The 21,014-nt window shown below is 47.6% G+C and overlaps 1 protein-coding gene across 9 annotated transcripts; it reads right to left on the bottom strand.

Annotated features, from left to right (window-relative positions):
- Positions 1-8: 8 nt before the first annotated feature.
- Positions 9-20,408, bottom strand: LOC120953247 (phospholipid-transporting ATPase ID). Of its 9 annotated transcripts, none has more exons than XM_049607300.1 (23): positions 20,096-20,408; positions 13,853-15,280; positions 13,306-13,364; positions 12,219-12,431; positions 11,594-12,130; positions 10,734-10,817; positions 10,513-10,647; positions 10,131-10,379; positions 8,664-9,005; positions 8,244-8,261; positions 7,440-7,606; positions 7,234-7,357; positions 6,975-7,148; positions 6,632-6,908; positions 6,408-6,560; positions 6,111-6,330; positions 4,330-4,619; positions 4,022-4,245; positions 3,684-3,909; positions 3,500-3,603; positions 3,183-3,431; positions 2,989-3,108; positions 9-2,832 (listed from the first exon to the last, which is right to left on the bottom strand). In XM_049607300.1, the coding sequence occupies exons 2-23, from the start codon at positions 14,853-14,855 to the stop codon at positions 2,449-2,451; spliced, it is 5,352 nt and encodes a 1,783-aa protein (XP_049463257.1). In that variant the 5' UTR covers positions 14,856-15,280; positions 20,096-20,408; the 3' UTR covers positions 9-2,448. The 9 variants fall into 9 exon arrangements, with proteins under 9 accessions (XP_049463257.1, XP_049463260.1, XP_049463259.1 ...); XM_049607303.1 differs by having other exon boundaries at positions 4,330-4,607; positions 6,168-6,330; positions 20,096-20,405; XM_049607302.1 differs by having other exon boundaries at positions 6,168-6,330; positions 20,096-20,399.
- Positions 20,409-21,014: the final 606 nt, after the last annotated feature.

The raw sequence follows: 21,014 nt of genomic DNA, 5'->3' as shown, positions 1-21,014 counted from the left end.
ACCGACGATTTTCTGACACGAATTACGTTCGTTTACGCGTTTCCGTTCGCCTTTATTTCACAGCGTGTTACCATCATCATTACGAGACACATACACACATTCGTAACATTGTTTTTTTTGTAGTTCTATTATGCGTTCTTTAGGAATGCAATGCGTCCGCGCGGTGTTTTACGCCTTCGTCCTTAAAAATACACAGTTTTGTTTCAATTTGTTGCTAGCGCTTCTTCTCTCTCACTTTCTCTCTCGCTATCGCTATCTTTCCGCTGCTTTGCTAACTTTTGGTTAATACACATTAGGCGCCTCCGCTTGCATTAGATGCATCATCACCCTCAATCTTACGTTGCGACCTACCAAATCCTTTTGTACATAGTAACAACAATATAAAACTAATTCGTAAAATTATACTTTAGTTTCACTAATAGGTGTATTTGGGGTAAAAAATGAAAGTAAACTACAGTATGGTAGGAACGAAACTTGCACGTTTGAGCAAACGCTACGCAACGTAGGTAAGGTGTACAGTGCAAACTATCGGAACGGAAGAGAACGGAAGAGATAAAGAAGAAGAGAACAAATTACACAACTAGGCGTGTGTGCCGACTAAAATAATGTTAAAAATATTACCCTTTTTTATTGAAGAAAAACTAAACGATCTTTTATCACTACTTTAAGAAGAATGTGTGAACAAAAGGAACTGCAAAGAAATGGACACAAAAAAAAGGTAACTATTTTACACCCTCTACAGCCATCAAAAAGAGAAAGAGAGAGAGAGAGAGAGAAACAGCATTAGCATTAGAGTAAGTAAAATATTACTATCTGTTCCCATGGATACATCACCGCACACAGTCAACGCTTTCCAGAAGAGCACACTGTGTACGTGTTTTTGTGTGTTTGTGTTTATGTATTTGCACTAAAGCCCCGATTTAATCTTCCTTTCTCTTCTCTTCTAAAGCCTAGCTGTACGTTTGCTGCTGCTGCTGCTGCTGCTGCTGCTATGTTGGTTTTTTTGTTTTTGTATCATTTGATTGATTGTGTTTTTATTTCGTTTCTTGTCCATTTTTGTTCATCTTTTTCCTTCATCTATATTTACATCGTTTGCTTCTTTTGTATGTTTACTTTAACGACTTTTCCAAGTGTTTCCGTTTTTTTTCTTTTTTCTACTTGTGTGAGCACTTTTGTGTGTGTGTGTGTTTTTTTTTCTCTTACACATACTCAATATCAATATTTCTTTCGCTTCATTTGTATTTTGTTTGTTTGTTTGTTTTTGTTTTGTTCTCTCCCTTTTTCCTCTCTTTTATCTTCATCGCACAAAAGCTGTTCTGTTTGAACGAGTTTTTTTGCATGTTGTTTTTTTTATTATTCACGGTTCTTTATACAAGATATAACACTATTTACATTCTCCCCTGCTTTTGCTCTTTGGCCTTGTTGCCAACAGAACGGCGTCAATTCAATAAATTGCCACACCCTCCTCCCTCCACTAAGCTTATTTCGCATTGCTGTTTTGCTGGCGGCTGGTTTCGTTTTCGCATTCGCATTTACTGCTCTCGTAATATATCAAATATGTAGTCACAGGACAATCACAATAAGTTCATAATGTGTAATAATGCTAAATGTTATTCACTTTCCTTCGTTCGGCTTGTTTCGCGCCCCAAAAAATTGTTAGTTGCGCTCGTAGTTTGTCTAAATATGAATGATCTTAGTAAAAAAAAAAAGAAAATCGAGATTCGAAACATTCGAGATGGAAACTCAAAAACGGGATGATGATGGAGACGTTTTTTTTTGTATGAGCATCGCTTGGCGATCCGTCTTTTCCCGTCTTTATCTTACTCTCCCCTAAAGCCGTGGTCGTGTCAATACTATGCTTAGAAGTTTATCGTAAACAGCTGTGCTTAAACACCCACACTCTAGGCGGTTTGCTCGACTTGTTCTCCTATGAAATACTTGTGTTATTATTGTTATTTGTCAGTTTGCCTCTTTTCCCTTCCTTGCAGAGACTCGCGGGGTTTTATACGGTTATTTGGTACAGGCAGGAGGGGGGAGGGAGGGAGGGGGGTGGTTGGTGTGCTGCTGTTTTAACATCCGGCCAGTGCCACGGATTGCGGATTACGTTTGGCAGATATCAACATTCGCTTAAGTACCTTTCCTCCTCAGCGTGTGTGTTAGCGTCTTAATTTGCGGTCCGTTTCTTAACTATGTTCGCATCGATTGGTACAGAGAATGTTGGTGTATTGAGTTTAAAATTTGTAGCTCACACGGTGGAGGCAAAATAATTCTTTCTAATTTTCTAACCAACACGGAAATCGGAGTATTAAAAAAAAACAACATAAAAAGCAAAACATGGGACACTTAACACACCTCTCCTGTGGACACTGGTTTTGTTGTTAACTCGTTGCAGCCAAGTGGATTATTCGTTGTGATTTTTGGTTTCGACGAAGGTGGGATACCTTGGATTTACAGGTTTATCGTGTCCAGATCTTGGCACGGTGCCCGCGGACTGTGCTGATCACCGCCGTTCGAGCTGCCGGGCAGGTTAACCAGCTGCTGCTGCTGTTGCTGATTACCATTGACGGTCAAGGTGGTGACCGCTGCCATCGCCGACAGGGTCGTTGCGGTCGCAGTGTTCGTACCGGTTCGTGTCCCAACGGCCCCAGCACCATTGACCACATTCGAGGCGTTATTAGCGTTATTGCTGCTATTGTTGTTGTTGTTGTTATTGTTGTTTTTGGTTGATTCCGTCGACTGTTGCTTCTTGCTGCCCAGCCCCAACGGGAAGGCAAAGTCCTGGGGCAGTTTGCGCATAATTTTACCGGACGTAATAAGCCGGCCAAATCCTTCCTACAATGGTGGTGGTGGTGGTGGTGTGCATGCGATACAAAGGGGGGAATGGTTATTAAGCGGGTTGGATGAGAAATGCGCCGTCATGTATGCAATCTGCACGACATGAATAACCGCTTTAGCAACGCTACGCTTGCTACGATCGGAATACGGTACCTGATGGGCGAAAGCATAGCCGGAGCGTAACGAGCGGCGTGCCTTGCGGGCGGACGGTGTCCTCAAGACGTCACTGCTCTGGCGGGAACGCAGTAGCGCCAGCCGTTGCTGTACACGAATCTAAAATAGCAAAGAAATGTATTAAATTAGTAAATCCCAACAAAAAAACAAAGCCTTCACACCAAGAGCTTCACCTTATCTGGTAAGCTGGGGAACACATCGACAAAGTAGAAGCGTGATGCCAGCACCGGTATCATGAGGACGATCACTGTCAGCACGGTGGTGAACCAGAACGTGGCCTCCTTCATCGCCTGCGTCAGCGAGCCGACGTACGGGCCGCCGATGACGTAGTTGTAAAAGTAGTCCAAAAAGAAGTACCACAGCAGGCTGCCCCAGATCATGATGTGGTTAAACACGGTCCAGTACGATGTGTCGAGCGCGATCTGCGTAGCGAAGTGAGGGTTAGTGAGCGAACGAACGGTTCATACGGACGAAGGAGGCTGGTTCTTACCTGCGCGGTGTTATCGAGGATAAGTATGGTGGCCACTACCGAGCCGAGCAGCATGTGATCGTTCAGCACGTACCCGTCCGGAGAGATGCCGTCCTTGTACGTACCTGTGGGAAACCGAGGTGTTTGTTGGAGATTAAAGATTCCACTTCATTTTAAGCACACCCTTCTGCAGACCCTTACTTACCGTACGGAATGAGAAACAATATCAGCGAACTGAAGATACCGTGCAGGACGCTGCGTATGAACTCGGTCGTGTTGAACAGTGCGTTCGTCATGCCGGGCGTGTAGAGCTTCGGATAGTCGACGCTACTCTTGTCCGACACGTCCTGCTCGAAGATGCCGAGCGCCAGCACCGGCAGCGAGGTGTAGAACAGATTGTACACGGATATAAACATTGGATCGAAAACGGTCTGTGAACGGGAGAAGAAGAACGGCATCGTCATTAGATAGGAACGGGGAGCACACGTCGCTCGCACACACACACACACACACACACACACACACACACACACACACACTTACTTGAGCACTGAAGCCGCAAAAAAATGCATACCAAAAATGGCACAGCGTGAATGCAAAGTTTTTGTAGAAAAAGTAGCGCAAAAATTTACACATCCGGTAGTACGACCAGCGGCCATGCACCAGCAGCAGTCTTTCGAGAAATTTAAACTGTGCGATCGAGTAGTCGCTCGCCAGTACGGCCTGCATGCCCTCCTGCCCGGAGATGCCCACGCCGATGTGTGCCGCTGCAAAAGAACACGGAAAAGGACATTAGCTTGTTCCTCGTCTCTCTCTCTCCCTCTCTCTTCCTTTGACCTTCATTTAAATACCTTTTATCATCGACACATCGTTCGCACCGTCACCGATCGCAAGCGTGACCGCATTCTTCGCCCGCTTGATCAGCTCGACCACCATCGCCTTCTGGAGCGGCGTTACCCGGCAGCAGATGACCGCTTTGCAGTGGGACGCAATCTCGAGGAACTTGCTCTCCAGCTCCGACGTCAGACAGTGCACTAGCGAGTGCCCGTTGATCACTAGCGCCACGCCCGTGTTCTCGTCGATGTCGGTTAGCGTCGGTTCGCCTTTCTCAAACCCGTCGGAATAGTTGCTACAGTTTACACTGCGAAAAGGGGGGAGGGGGGAGCAGGGGCGAGAAGGAAGCAGCAGCAGTTTAGTACCCAGTTGTAGTTGACAATTCGAAGGGTCGCACGCGCGTGTTAGTAAGTGGTGTGATAGGATTGTAAGGGAAGGTTAGGGATAGGATTTTGGGAAAAAAACGGGACACACGGGAGGTGGTGTTGCTATGACGGAGTGAAGCAACAAGAAAAAGGAAGGAGTGGGAGGACAACATATAACAGGAACACAAAAAACAATGTGCTAACTATACATAACTATACACACAAAAAATAAATAAATGGGACACTACTAAACGCAGTCAGCAAAACTATCAAAAACAAACAGTGGTATGTCAGTAACTGAAGGTATAACAGAAAAACACGGTTTCACTATTATGGAGGGTAGAGAAATGAAACTATACACACACATACTATACACTACGGGTAGGGGGTGGGTTGGATAACGGGAAACACACACAGAGATAGGAGCCGCACTACACAAAAACGTACGTCTCGAGAGGCCATTCAGAGATCACGAGATAGAGGGCAGAGTTAGTGTTTGAAGGAATGTTAGTTAACAGGGAGATGTTGGTGTGTGTGTGCTTACGTCACTATATTAGCAATATTTGGGCTATATTATTTATATATATTGTTTCGTACAGGCATATGAGGAAGGCATTGGCTAGCACATGTGTGTGTGTGTGTGTATGTATTTGTGTTTGTGTGTGTGTATGTAATAGAATGGTTCATTGGTGCATCACGTCAGTAGTGTAATACCGTTTTCGCGCCACGCAAAGTGTTTGCTTCTGTTACAACTGTTTTATCTGTTTTGTTAAGGAAGTACGTTGGTAGATGAAGTTGGTAGTTTTTTTTCAAAACTTCAAAAAAAGGAACAAAAAAAACACGATCAAACAACAAACAAATACAGTAACTCTTGTACCATCATCATGTCAAAGAGGTAGTGAAGAAACGTTAAGGAAATGGAAAGAAAACAAAGGCCTTATACTCCTTAAAAGAACAAAAGAAGAAGAAAATAGCTTACTGGTACGGGCGGGGGCCAAGGATGAAACAAGAAATATAGTAGAACAATGAATGTAAAACAAACAAAAAAACACTGTAAATACATGTACAGCTGTTAAAAAAGGGGCGGGGGTAAATACATTGAGGTAAAAATAGGAGCAATAAAGATAAAGGGAAAACAAGAAATAGGTAAATCATACACAAAACAACACATCCCCACAGAAAAGATAGGAAAGAGTCGGTTATACAACACAGAACACTCGAACCGCGTTGGGTTGGTAGATGTTCGAGACCGTTCCGACCGCCGAGGAAATGGGGGCCTTAGTAGCAATAATAGTAGTAGAAGTAGAAGTAGTAATAGTACAAGGATTTTGGGGTGAACAGAAAAAAAAACGAAAAAGAAAGAACAGTTTCGTCCTGTTGGCGGATCGCTTCTCCACCGGCGATCCGGCGTGAGTTGTTGTGTCGGTGTGTACCTGTCCGGTGCCTCCTCGCTTCCTCCTATACTTGTATATTTATGTCTATTATCCCACCTAAACGTCACCACCGATACGGACGGGGGCGAGGTGTTCTGTATGTCGACCATCGGACCCGAGCTGCTGCTGTGCGCTCCGTTTGCCGTCACGGCACTGGTTTCGCTGGTGGTGCCACCGCCACCAACCGTTTGCGAGTGCGCTTGGTTCGCTTTTTGGACGTCTGGGGGACAGAAGCAGAATAACGTGAGCGTAGTGTTGCATTCATTTCCTGGATGCAATCAGCGCCTGTATACTCACTGGCTGGATGGTAGGTGTTGACGATCCGTAACGAATCCATGTACTTGCGCAGCTGCTGCTCGACCTCGCTCTTGGTAATGCCGTCGATCACAAACACGTCCACCATGTCGTCCGTCAGCAGCTGACACGAATAGCCTATGTTTATTGCCGTTTCTGAGGGGAAACAACGTGCATTAGCAATGGTTAATGCTGTGTGAGTGTGATGGACAACAGCATGCGCGTACCTTGCTTGTCGCCCGTAAGTACCCAAATCTTAATGCCGGCCAGCTGTAGGTTCGCGATCGTCTGGGGCACACCGTCCTGTAGCTTATCCTCTATAGCCGTCACACCGACCAGCTGCATATCACATTCGATCTCTTCGTAGATTGCACCTAACTTATCCTCCCTACCGTCTAAAGATAAGGCAGCTTCTCTCTGTCGCACCAGCCAGGACTCGTAGAACTCCTTCGTGAGGCGCCGCTCGGCGAGCACCAGCGTGCGCAAACCTTCGCCGGCAAATTTCTGCCAATAGAAAAAAACCAAGCGTCAATTTACAAGTAAGAATTGGCACCACGAGAATCAACTCACGTTTAAATGTTCCTGCGTGCGAGCCTTCAGGTCGTGCTGGTTCGGTCCTAGCCTATCGTATATCACACTATCGGCGCCCTTACAGTACAGGATGATGGAGTTGTTGCGACGTAACACGACCGACATTCGCTTTCTAACGTTATTAAAATCTAATATACTTAACAGTTCATATTCCTAGGGGATGAGCATACAGTAAGTAGACGTAAGACGTAAGTGAGCATTACTATATTCACTCCACTAACTCCTCTGTTAAACTTACCTCTGTTCGTCCCATGACCTCTATTGTTATACTGTTCGGTGCTCGTGATTTAAAAACAAATCCAAAATTACGCGCCGCCGACACGAGGGCTGCCTCGTCAGGACTTTGTGCTTGATAATCTAACCTGCAAGGTAGGAGGGAAGCGATCACTCGGTGAGAGAATTGTTGCAATAGCCGGTCACATACACACACACCCACAAACTTACTTGCCATTTTTCTCCTCCGCCATCACGGTATGGCAGAGGGCTAGCAAACGAAAAAAGTTATGCGCGTGCTCCTCGTCCGCCCGCACGGCATCCAGCAGCCCCTGGTCGTACCACCGGAACTCGGGTTCGTACTCCGGATTGAAGGAAAAGTCTACCGACTCCATCACCTGCATTAATGGGTTGGGGAGGGGGAAAGGGGGTGGCGGAGTGTGGTGTTGTTGGCGTTTGTTTGTTATGGTGTCCACCGCCCCAATGAATGGTTGGGAAGAGAAACGATGAGAAACGAACACACGTGGTTTGATGCAGGGAAGACAGATGTTTGAGACATTTCGGTGCACAGAGTGGTGGTGACACGAGTAGCATTAGTAGATGTGGGATGAGAAAGAATCGAAAGAATTGTAAAGGAAAAAGAAACTGTAAGCATAATTGTACCGAGCATATACGCGCTGCATACGCGTTGCGCAAATTAACGGAACGCAACGGAAAGTGTGCGCAACAAACTGCAACTGATGAGCTTCTAGTAGTTCCGAATTTCAGTAAGGAATGTTTGCGTTGTTTGTTTAATTTTGATTTATCGCTTTTTATATGAGATAACGTTTATCTTCTACTTCAAAACATGCGGTGCTGTACTTCGATAATAAAAACACTAAAGCAAACTCCTGATCAGATGTATTTAAAAGTTAAAAAGTGCAAGATAAGTAAAATAAAAGGACGAATAAAACTGTTTTTGAAGTTGAATGAAAAGGCTCATAACAAGAAGTAAACAAAAACAAGGCGCACTGTCTAAACAATGACATAACTCACCACACTATATGAAGAAACCTAAATTGAAAAATGAAATTGAAAAGTCGTTACAAACAATTGAAAACATTAACGAAACACGGTGGCGTAAATAACAGATTATTATAGAGATCATTAAACAGTGAAAACATATAATTTCGCAAAGCAATGCGCAAAATTGTAACGGCGTGTACGTTTAATCCTCTCTGCTCATCAAGAGTGCTTTAGTGCAATTATTAGCGACACTAGTGATGACACATGAACGAAAATTTGCATTGTTTGCTATCTTTACGCTAATAAAAAAATGCCCGAAATTGCTACAAAACGCATCAAATTACTAAAAGCGCAGCAAGCTTTTTTATAATAATAATAATTAATGATAAAATAAAGAAAACTGTCCGCAAACAAGCGTGAGTACGGTATTACAAACGAAATCATGCATACATGCAGTCCTTCTTGCGTATTGTTCCCACTTGGTGGTACGTCCGTAGTTGACTGCGCCGGGATATGGGTTTTTGGTTGTTGTGGTGGTGTTGGTGGTGTTGGTGGTATTGGTGTGGTGACTTGCTTAGTCGTAGTGGAGGATATGGACGTCTGCGTTTCTTGGCTATTACTGTGCTGACTGAATCTAACATGTAGTGAAGGTGGATGCTTTTTGTTTGGGGTCTGAACTGGCTGTTCGGTGGTGATCGTGGTGGTGGTGGTGGTGGTGGTGGGCTGAGGTGTGCTGCGACCTGGCGGCTCTTCAGCGTTTAACAAAAGCGATGTGTTACTGTTGAATGTAGGCTACAAGCATATCAATCGCGCAGGAATTAGGGTTAAAGAACAAAAAAACAGAAAAAGAGAAAGAAAGATAAAGAAAAAAAACATATAAGAGACACAACAAAACGCAGCAAAAACAGCAACATATAAATATTATGATAAAGAGAACAAGAAGATGCACGTTTTAAAATTAATAAATAATTAAAAGATAGAAAAACAGAAAAACAAATTATATGCAACGAACAGTACGTAATATATAGCAGAAACAGCAACAACAAAAGTATGGTAAAGAGAATAAGATTATGCACGAATTAAAATGAAACAATAAATGATAAAGATCAAGACAAAAGAAAAGAATAATGAAACGTTCATATTAAGAACAGTACGTAATATAAGTTGAAAAGAGTAGAAAAAACGAACAATGGGTAAAAATACGAGTGTAATGAGCAGGAGAAACACACATACCACGAAGAAAAAGGGGTAGAAGAAGAAAGAAAGAGTATAAGAAAGTTGTTGAAAACAGTTATAAATTGTCACACGTTGTAAAAAACAAAATAACACGCACAAAAAGAGAGACAGCGTTCTGCTAAAACGTGTCTAACACTACAGAAATATCACCAAACAGTTATTATACACATACACACAAACATAGGACGACACGAAGAAAGTGAATGGGATAGGAATAGAAAAAAACGGGACAATTGTAAATATTCATTGAAAGGACTGGGGGCACCGCTCGTTGGAGCTATCCCCCTATAATAGAAAGTGTTAGAAAATGGATTAAGGGCGCGCGCGAAGCATTTTGCGCTTGCTGTGGCAGCATTGAAACTACACTACATTAGTATTTAGAAAAAAAAAAAACTATGGATTGAAAGTCGGACGCCGCTTAAATTCGGGACAAGGGTTGTTGAAATGGTGCTTGATGCTTCAACACAACCTTTCGCCGAAGCGAGCGACGACAAACGAGACATGAAACGAGATGGAGAACGCTCCAATATGGTGTTACAGGGGAGTTGCGAAAAACGGCCGTGTGTACAACACTACTGCAAGCCATCAAATCGGTTCTACTTAGGTGGAGGAGCAGGAGGAAGAACGACAAAAACGTGTACACCACGCGCGGTGGTTCCGGCCCGGGACAGGCCAACGTACCTCCGACAGTTCGACTGTTTCGCCCGTACGCACATCAACCACATCGCCATAGGCACGGCCGGCAATGCTGCACTTGTTGAACGTCATAATGTTCTGCGTCAGGGTGCCCGTTTTGTCCGAGAAGATGTACTGTATCTGGCCCAGCTCCTCGTTCAGCGTGGTGGTGCGCGCTTTCGCGTGAGTTTTCGTCTTGTCGTAGTACATCTTTTCATCCCAGTTGATAAGGAAGGATTGCGCGAACCGGATCACCTGCAGCGAGAGAGAGAGAGAGAGAGAGAGAGAGAGAGAGAGAGAGAGAGAGAGAGAGTGAGAGAGTGTGAGAAGGGGAACCGCGTTAGGTATGCCATGTTGATGTGGATGGGCTTTCACGGCCGGCTCGTACCTCTACCGACACGTATAAAGATATTGGCACCACTGTGTTCAGTACGATTGCGTAGGAAAAAAAGACTAGACACCCGATACTGATTGCACCTTGCAGATAATCCTTCGGGATTATCCGTTCCCATGGCAGATAAATCTAGAAGGAAAGTAGTAAAGGAAAAAGCACTTTATTAGTGTGTTTCTTTATGAGAAAAAAGCGTTTTTTTGGGAGCGAAAGCTTACTTGAAATTTGTATCCTACTAACGCCTCCCATATTGCGGATGCAATCGTGCAGAAACCGCATATCGATAAGAGAAAGAACACTATCTGCAAATAAGAAGAGCGGGAGAGAGTGAGAGAAGAAAAAATATGATTAGTAAAACCATTTGTTCTAGGCAGGAGATTTCTGAATATTAAAATGACCGATTCACCGTTTCGTCTTTCTAAATAAACCGCTCGTGCTGAATGAATGTAAGACATTGACGATCACTTCTATCTAAGACCGATTAATCTACATGGTTGCGCTAATTATTCAAGAAGCCCGTTAAAACCCATTCACCACGCAACAACTTCCGGGACAGATGTTCATTTCTATCAACAACAAATGCTTCACATTCATCGTTCGAAACGATGATACGCGAGATAAATATGCTTCATTGATTGCCAACGGCAGCCAAGTGGGAGGCAAATCAACGAACGACCTGATAGTTCGCGGAATGCTAATCGATTACCGTCATTCAGAGCTCAATCGCGCGTTCGACTGCTGACAAAAAGCAGAAAAAAGGCAACTACTACTGTGCGAAAGCAGGACCGCCAGCAACAACAAGGCACATAAATATCTGCATTATTTATCGTTCAGAGCGTGAGTGGAGAGCTTCTAGGCGCGCGCGCGTCACTAGCAAAACACGGACCACCCACCGGAGATGCATCACGGGGTTTACGGGTGAGATCGTTTCTGGAGTCGACGGCAGATGCCATCTACTCGATGGGGAAGAATTTTTCCATTAGCCACGTCGTTGTCGTCGTCGTTGTGGTCGCAAACATGCACAGCCTCAACCGTCCTCCCATCCATTAAACCGTTTCTTCGTTGTTCGTCTACTTACTCCTATGATTATAAAATTTAATAGCCTATCGATGGTCGTCCGTTTGAATTTGGTCTTGCCCGAGTTCTGCATCAGCTTCGTGTCCTTGCCGGCAAAGATGACGACACCGTAGCACCATTGCGTGTTGCGTATGATGCACCCGCGCAGCAGGATCTTGTCGTTGTCGAGCGGGTAGCGCTGGTTCTTCCACGTGAGCGTACCCTCGAACTTGTTCAGCAGATTGTTCGGCGGTTCGCACACGATCTCGCCGTTAAACTTCCACAGCAGATCCTCCTGCTGGCCCAGTGCGGCCGTCTCGGGCAGGCACTGCTTGATCTTGAGGTTCGTTTCCCCGTCCAGCTCGGCCGTCTCGATGAAGCACAGCCCGTTCGGTTCGCTCGACGACAGGAGCAGTATGTCCGCCGCCACGAACTGATCGTTGTCCATGCGGATAATGTCGCCGACCTGCACGCCGGACCACCGTTCGTCCACCAGCTTCCCGTGCCGGAGCGCTTTCGAGCGCCGATTGTTAACTTGCGAGTCGGACATGTGTCTTTGCTGTTTGGTGGGAAGGTAAGGTAAAGGGCACGGCACAGCGTTAGAGCGAGGGGTTTTGAGTGAGCGCGACATCCACAACATTACTTACGAAATCATCGTACGCATCCTTGATGGCAGTCAGCATGAGCACACCGATCAGTGGAATGGCGGTGGTGACGGGCGTCAGTGACGAGATCGCCGGTATCAGCTGGAGAATTAGTAGACACAGAAAGTAAAAGTTGGCAAGACGTTGGAACTGCTCCAGCAGGTTCAAAGGCAGAAATGTTAATATCGAATATTTGGACGTTTTGATGTAGTTGTTCTGCGAAAAAGAAAAACAGAATCAAAGAACCATGACAGAGTGTGTTTCATTCATGTTCGAATACTTGTCTTGAATGAGCGAGCTAAATAATTGCTGCGAATGTGTGAAATGAATCATAAAGAGCTTAATTAACTCATTTGGGAATGAACTCTTAATGGCGAGTAGTAACTGAGCGCCAGGGAATTAATGAGTTAAAGAGTTAATCCTTTCAAGAGTTGTATCTCAAAGAGTGATTTAACTTTCTGAGTCAGTGAGTAGCTCACTCAAAGATAACTAAGGTGCGATTAATAGTATAACTCGCTAGGCTAGCTAGTAACTCAGTCATAGAGAACTTAGCTCAATTATGAATTATTTCACTTTTTTGAACGTTAACTCTCAATTTAACACGCCGACTATTAAGGATATTAAACCTGTCATGAGTTAAATAACTCTTTAGAGAGTAAAAAGTGATTTAGATTGTAGAATTAAATAATTGGACAGTTAAACATTTCACATTCGTCCCTGAAGTCTTATTGTATGTATTAGCTCTCCACGACGACTAGTAACTCACTCGCAGTGAGTTACACCGTTAAATGAGTTGAATAACTCTTTTGAGAGTTTTACCTCGATGAAACGATCCAACTCTCCCATGTCGATGAGTTCTTCTCATACGGTTCATTCGTGAGTTAAATAACTCTTTCGAGAGTTCAATCTCGATGATTTAGTTCTTCGCAATCACTAGCTACTCAGTAATAGTAATTTTTTTCGTGAATCATAGAGAGTGAGCTCATCATTCTAACTCATTCACTCGGACTCAATTCTCGCTACTGAGTGCTTATTTTTATATTTAGTAATGGCAGCAAAACCGACCGCCTGTGGACAATGTGGTACTTACAGCGTATTTGAATTGTGTATTGTATTCTCGATCGTTGGCTCGTATTCGTCGCTCATTTTCTATAAAAAAGATAAACACAGCATTAGAAACTAATTTACGAATGCCTGTACGTTTGCATCGTTTGAAGCAAAACTGGATGCGTGTTTAAATACTATGAATTAACATAAAACAAATCAAATCACGGGTTTTTGTTTGTGAAGTTAGAACTTGTTATGCAGAAAGCTCGTACCATGATGAGTGCGATGCGATGAGTGACTAATGAGATGAATCACACAAACACAGCGCAGGCTTAAGTCGATATGATTGATGCGGGAAGCGAGTTAGAGTGAAAGGCAATGGAAGCGGGTTAGTGGTGCATTAATGGTGCATTAAACACTGACACAACAAACGGAGTGCGGAGTTCATGAAAGGTAGTGCTGCCGTGCAAGCGCAAGCATGCTGGGTGGTGTTCCCCGGTGAGTTCCCAGTGGATGACCAGAATGCGCAAGATGAAGCCAGATGAGATGTGTCTGTCTGTGTGTGTGTAGGTGGGCATGCTCGATTTTACCCCCAAAAATCGACCGCAGTCGGCTGGCTCCGTTCGATATGTAAGATTGTCCCCGATCGAAGGATGACTTCGTTTCGCTTCGGTGGATCATCACCGGGACCGGTTTGCCGCCCGGCGGCTTGTTGGTGTTCCACATGCCCAGCCTCCCCAGCACCGACACGATCGAGGCCCGCAAACCGTGCTGCGGTGCGGCATGCTGATGATGGCCACCCGTCCCCGACCCACCACCACCGCCACCACCACCACCACCGAGACAGCCGGCCATCATACCGTCGTCGTCCGTGCCCCTGTCGTCCAGTGCGTCCAGGCCGCTGCTACCGTAACTCCCGTCATCGTCCGCCCCCTCACCGTCGTCGTCGTGGTGCAGTCGACCCCCGCCACCGCTGCGTCGTGAGCGTCGCCCCGTCGCGCCGAGACTTTCGCAACTTTCCAGCACCGGTGCATCGTCCAGCGTGTTGGAGCTGTCCTGCACGTGATAGTCGGCATCGATCGTGCCGCCCCGCCCGTACCCGCCATCGTCCCCGCCGCCATCGTGCTGGTGCTCACCGGGGCTCGAGTAGAAGCTGACGTTCGGTTCGGAACGCTGCGGATGGAGCGGCCGGCTGCTCGCCGCCAGATTGTACAGGCTGCCGCAGCTCTGCGAGTTCGACTTGCGCCGCGTGCTGGTGCGATGGTGCCGGCGAAACCGTTTCCGCTTGGGCGGCGAGCCGGTTCGTGGCATCATCATGCTTCGATCGTCGCCCGACGCTTCGGTACCTGCCCTCGCGGTGGAGCTACTGCCGGCCAGGACGATCTCATGATGGTGCTGCTGCGGGTGCTGCTGCTGCTGCTGCTGTCGACGGACGATCGTCGCGGTGGGCAGTCGGCGGCAGCCGCGAACCGTACGCGTGCCGTACGGTCGAACGGCGAGATCCTGCTGCTCATCGTCGTCGTCGCTCGAGTCCTGTCGGATCTCGAGGATTTCCAGCTCGACCGAATCGGTGGTGGCGTGCGAGATAGGCATGCTCGCGTGGTCTCGATCACGGGCACGATCACTATAACCGCTGCTGCTGCTGCTGCTGCTGGTGGTGCTGCTGCTGCTGTACCGTGGACGGACGGCAACCGTCTACCATCGTACCACCGCGGGGTGCTGAATGAGCGTGTGGCGTGTGGCGTTACCCTTCGGTCTTCGGTCACTAGTCTAGCAGACACTTTAGACTTTTCGCTGCGATTAATCACAGTCACGGTCCGGGCATATCGCCCCGCCTTTTAGTGCATCGTAACCATTACAAACTTGGCGCTGGTGTGCTTTTGTAGTCTTCCCTTCACTTCTGCATCAAAGCAACCATCGTATAGCAGCAACACGAGAACCAATTTTACACGTCAATTAAATCACTTGCCACCAGTACCAGCTATTCGTCTATATTGCACTGACACACACATACGCGTCTGGAACGGGTGAGAGGGGAAGGACACACACGCACACACACACACACATATTCATAAGAAATGCAGAATCACTTTGATTATTGCCCAATCAAAAACCCATCCATTCATCGATCTATTCAGCGCGTTCCAAAGGTTCGTCGCCTGCTTCGAGCGTGGGTCATCCCATCCTCCGGAGGGGTCGTCTCCGTGTCGCTAGAGGTCAAGCACACACAGCGCCACGGTCCACGAGGGCGGAGGCGAACGATACTTTATTTCAACTTACAACCCCCCCCCCTCCCCTTCTGTTTCCCGCTAGCGGCAGTCATTGTTTAATTGGCTTAATTAAAGAGAAATCCGTAATGGGGCGTTGAAAATTGACAAATTGTCCCCGGGAGTGCCGGGAGCGCCGTCTGGCGTCAACGGTCTTGTCTGATGTCACGACGGCCGCCGGCAGGTGTCAAAAAGGGCAACCCGGGGGGCAGAGCACTTTCTTCCAACAATCAACCCCTCGCAATGGATTGATGTTTGGAAGTGGGATGGATGGATGTCGAAGAGCTTCCTTCTCCGTTTCCAAGGTAACGACGAACCCCCGGGATTGCAATCTCAGTTGTTTTTGCGAGGAGCAGCAAAGTTGATGGTGTTTTAGGGCATTGTTTCTCGGAACGGGGCGGCTATATTTGGAATGGTTGTTCCGCAGGCTTGCGCTCCACTTGTTTTGAACCAATATTGTCTATTGAAGCATTCCGAAGCATCTTTAAGTTCGTTCATGGCCGGGTACAATAACAACAACAACAACTACGGTCGTTTTCTTGGCGCAACGCCACAAGGAAGCGTTGCAATGTGTCAAACGCGCAACACTGCAGACTGTTTGCCCAACCACCCACACCCACCCGTACTGCAGCAGTACTTTGTTTGACCTTCTCCACTCCCCACTACCTCCTCTCTGCGAGAAGTGAGCAATAAAAAAGCCGCACACACAAAGCTGTTCGTATCGTTTTAGAGGGGAGGGGGGGGGCGCATCACCCGGTTGGGGAGGGTTGGTTGGTGGGTCGTTAAAAAATGACTGTTTTGAAAATGATTTCACCAAAACCCCGCGTTAGGGGAAGGGCAAAAGATAAACGTCCGATGCAATCACAGAACCCTACTCCTACCCCCCCCCCCCCCTACCCTCCCATCCAGTACAAGTGCAGTTTGAACGTTTGCGGCAGGAATGTTAACTTCCCACCCGCAGCAATTGCCGATTAGAGAAGGGAGAAGGTCTGTGTACTAGTGATGGGTAAGGTTGGCAAAAATCCAGAGTCGACTCCGATCCGATTCCGATCCGACTCTGAAAACTTCCGAGCCGATTCCGGAAGGTAGGTACGTCCAGCATAATCCGGAGTTGTCCGGAGTCATTCGGAGTCTTTCGGAGTCATCCGAAGTCATTCGGAATCATCCGGAGTCATCTGCAATTGTCCGGAGTCATCTGCAGTCATCCGGAGTTTTCGGGAATTATCCAGAGTCGTCAAGAGTCGCCCAGAGTTTTCGGGAATCATCTAGAGTCGTCCGGAGTTATCCGGAGACATTCGGAGTCATCCGGAGTCATTCGAAGTTGTCCAGAGTCATTCGGAGTCGTCCGGGGTCATCCGGAGTCATTTGGAGTCATTCGGAGTGATCTGGAGTCATTCGGAGTCATTTGGAATCGTCCGAAGTCGTCAAGAGACGTCCAGAATCTTCGGGAATCATTCAGAGTCCTTCGAAGTCACTCAAAGTCGTTCGGAGTCGTTAATCGGAGTCATCCGGAGTCATCTAGAGTTAACCGGAGTCATCCGAAGTCGTCCGGAGTCATCTGAAGCCATCTAGAGTCATTCGGAGTCTTTCTGAGTCATTCAGAGTCATTCGAAGTCATTTGGAGTCATCTGGAGTCATCTGGAGTCATCCGGAGTTATCTGGAATTGTCCGGAGTCATCCGAAGTGATCTGGAGTCAGCCGGAGTTATCTGGAATCGTCCGGAGTTGTCAAGAGTCGTCCAGAATCTTCGGGAATCATCCAGAGTCGTTCGAAGTCACCCAGAGTCATTCGGAGTCGTTGACCGGAGTCATCCGGAGTCATTCGGAGTCATCTGAAGCCGTCCGGAATCATCCGAAGTCGTCTGGAGTCGTAAGGGGTTGTGCCGAGTAACCCGGAGATGGCCGTTGCCAATGTTTTTGTAGTCAAATCTTCTCCGCACCCGACTCCTGCTAGCTCCAGTCGACTCAAACCGCTATTCTTAGAAAGAAAGGTCTGTCTAAGAAGTGCACGCGCAAAGCGAAAGAGAAAAAAAAAGGAAATGCATCTGGCTGATTCTGGCTCCTGCTGACATCGGACGACTCCGGACGACTCCGACTCGGGGCGGAACTAGTAATTCCGATTTTAGCGGAGTCGGAATCGGACAAATAATAGCCAGAGTCGTCGGTAAACTCCAGACACCACATCACTAGTCTGTACTGGCACTCGTTAGAAGGGTTTTACGAAGAGGGAAGGGTTGGAAAATTCAACGCAAGCAAATAAGGGTGTAGTAGAAGGAGTGTCAGTGGTAAAGAGTGCGTGTCATTTTCATGCCGAGCGGTGTAATGGGTGCACTGCCTATCCCACGCCCCATCCTCTCTACCAGCGCACGAAGGGAACGCTCTTTTTGCTGCACGAAGCACACCCCTCCCTCCTCCAGAGAGGTCATCGTGAGGTTATGCCGACAAGAAGGAGAGTTAATGATAATAAGCCGCTCAGCCGGTCGTTCTGTGGGACAGAACAGAGGGTCGCGGTAAGGTTAAGTGGTGCACACCGGTTAAACCCTCCACTCGATACTTGTATTGAACAGTGGCTACAACACAGAGTATGTGCAATGGGGATTGCACAGTGTACATGAAATGGCAATCGCTCGAGCGCTTAGAAGCCATGCGGTGAAAACATTTTTACATCCCTGTAACTGACACACAGCTTCCATGCCGGGCGTTGCTGACAAGTGGGTCAACTCACGACCCACACACACACACAGCCACATCCGCCCAAGAGGCAGGCTACATCCTGTCCGGAGCAGCAGGGAGACGGTGGTTTAATTGCCGGAAACGGGTTGATTGCGTTACGCCAGCACATCCTTGCTGCACAGAAGGAGCGCGTCTACGCTGGTTCGTCTGCCTCCTTCGTGAGTGTGTGTGTGTGTGTGACCACATGACGATCGATTTAATAACACACACACAAACAGGGAGGGGGGACAAGGTGGTTGGTGTGCTGTGAGCCAACAACGTCAACACTTACGGTTCGCTTGGCCCGTGCCGTGCAGTTAGAGGCACTGCAAACGAACGCGTTTGGTCACAAAAAGCTCACCATAGCCGAGCCCGATTACTGTGTGTTTCAATGGTTTGGGGCTTACGCTAAAAGAAGAACTAGAAGATGGCTTAAGGATTAATTGAAACCTTTCACCGAATGGCCTACTACTGCACTGGCCGAAGGAGGCTCCCTGGATTGGATTTATGAGCAAATGTATCTGCTCTACCATTTCTTCTTCCTCTTTTTCTCTCTCTCTCTCTCTCTCTCACACACACACATACACAAATGAAACGCTGAGAGGATAAGGGAAGAAGATGCAAAAAAAAAACAGGAAAAGAAAGGACCATCATGGATGCCTCCCACCCCCCACCAAACACTTCTTATTTTCCTGCTTAAGGTGCAGCTACTCTGCTGCACACATCTTTTCCCGTCGATGACTCACATGGCAAATCTGGCTGGAGCTCCACACGCACACAAATACACGCACACACCGAGATTTATGGTTGGTTGTATCGCGTCCTTCGCGGATTTTCCAACCGGATGTAACCAAACACCTTCCCCCACCCTTCTCTCTCTCTCTCTCTCTCTCTCTTCCTTCACGTGTCACAGTGTCACAGATAAAGTGGTGCGGAACATGCGGAAGGACACACACACACACAACGCAGACGGACGGACACAGGCGGTACTTGCACGGGCGCGCACACTTTTCACACGCCGACGACCCTGACGACTTCCTTCCTTTTCGACACAAAACACACACGCACGCATCTGTCACACACGCGACAGACACACACACTGCAGGGGCCCACACTTCACGGTGGGTGGAGGAGGCGCCAGGAGACCAACCAACCGATCGACCGACCGACCGACCCAGGGCGTACTTAGATTGTGTATTGGAAAAGTACCACACACCGTCGCCGTCGCTAGGGAAAAAGGTGTCGTCGATGTCTGAAGGGTGGAGGGGGGGGGGGGGGGGAGGTGGAAGATGCGGTTGGAGACCCGGTGTGTAGAGGGGAAGAAGGGGCACAAGCTTTCGATCGATTTTCTTCCTCCAAATGACAGGGTGGGAAGAAAAAGACAGGGCGGCGGCATAGGGGAGGAGTTGGGGATTAATGCTTTCTTTGCGCCTTCGTGCTAATATCTTCGTGTTCGCGCTGGAGACACCTTGTGTTGGGTGGAGTTGGAGAACGATCAAAACCAGCAACAAAAAAGAACCTCCAAAAATCGTCACATTTTCACCATCGCACCGCAGCCTGTGGTGTGTAGTAACTTTTACTTCTGTATTCACACACATGGAGACACACAAATACACACACACACACACACGCTCCACAGACGCACGCACGAACGCACGAGCGTATTGTGCAACGCCGATCTAATCAAGGCGTTTTTTTTTTTCGTTGTTGTTGTTACTTCTGCTCTTCAACTTTCGTTACCGCGGTTTCACTTCCCCCCCCCCCCTCCCTTCCTCCTCCGCACAAAAAGTGTGTGCAGCAGCACGGACCCCTTCCAACCCCGCTAACGGTTGTGTGGTTGCGGTACGGTACGCACTTTTACGGGCCAGTGCGCCTCTGGAGGTTCACGTGCTTTTTTTTCCTTTCCCCGCTGGCACAACAACACACACTGAGCACATTCCCGTTCTTTTCCGCGTATCGATTCAAACGACGGCGACGCCGTTCACCCGAGCTTTCTACGCGCGCGTGTGCTTTACCCCCCTGGGGCAGTGGTGGGTCCGTTCGCTTGGCAAGTGAAAATGGAACTGGTGTGCGCGACCGCGACTTTGGCTGTTTGGAGCGGTGGAAAAACACTCACAACTGTGGCTTTTTTTCCTGCCGACTTGACGCAGTGCTGCTCGTGGTGGAAAACTCTAGCAGGGGGGGTTCGTAAACCATAACACACACACACGAAGCGCTCGAAAAGAAGAAGCGAGACAGGTTGTACGAATATTAGTATGCGGCGCGTTTAGTGCAAAACGAGCGACAGAGAAGGAGAACAGCGGAGAGAGAGAGAGAGCGTGCGCGCACGATAGAGAGACACTTCGATGCCGACACTATGGGCAACGGCACGAAAGAAAGAAAGAAAGAGAGCAACCAAAAACCCCACGACGGTGAGCGAGAAAGCGTGGAAAATTGTTTTTCGCCGTTTTCGTTGCGCCCGCTGCTACGCTGGTAGTGGTGCAAAGTGTGACGTTTGGCTGACGTTTAGTTGACAGTTTCGAAACCAGTGGCCAGTGTTGCCAGCAAAGCTTCCATTGCTTGTCACTATTCTGTGCTGAGGGGGATGATGAACGTTCGGTTTTCCACTCCCCCCTCCCCCTCTCTTCGAGACATCGAGTTCGGGGGATGGTTGGTTGTTTGGGGGGTACGACCAAAACATAAACACGACCGACTCGTGGCTGATGTGCGCGTGTTTTCGTGAAAGTGAAACCCACAACCACCGCGGTCGCACTGCGCATGGCATGCACTTTCTG

This window comes from Anopheles coluzzii, chromosome 2, assembly GCF_943734685.1.
Source record: "Anopheles coluzzii chromosome 2, AcolN3, whole genome shotgun sequence".
Taxonomy (NCBI): domain Eukaryota; kingdom Metazoa; phylum Arthropoda; class Insecta; order Diptera; family Culicidae; genus Anopheles; species Anopheles coluzzii.
This window is presented reverse-complemented; position numbering and strand designations above follow the sequence as displayed.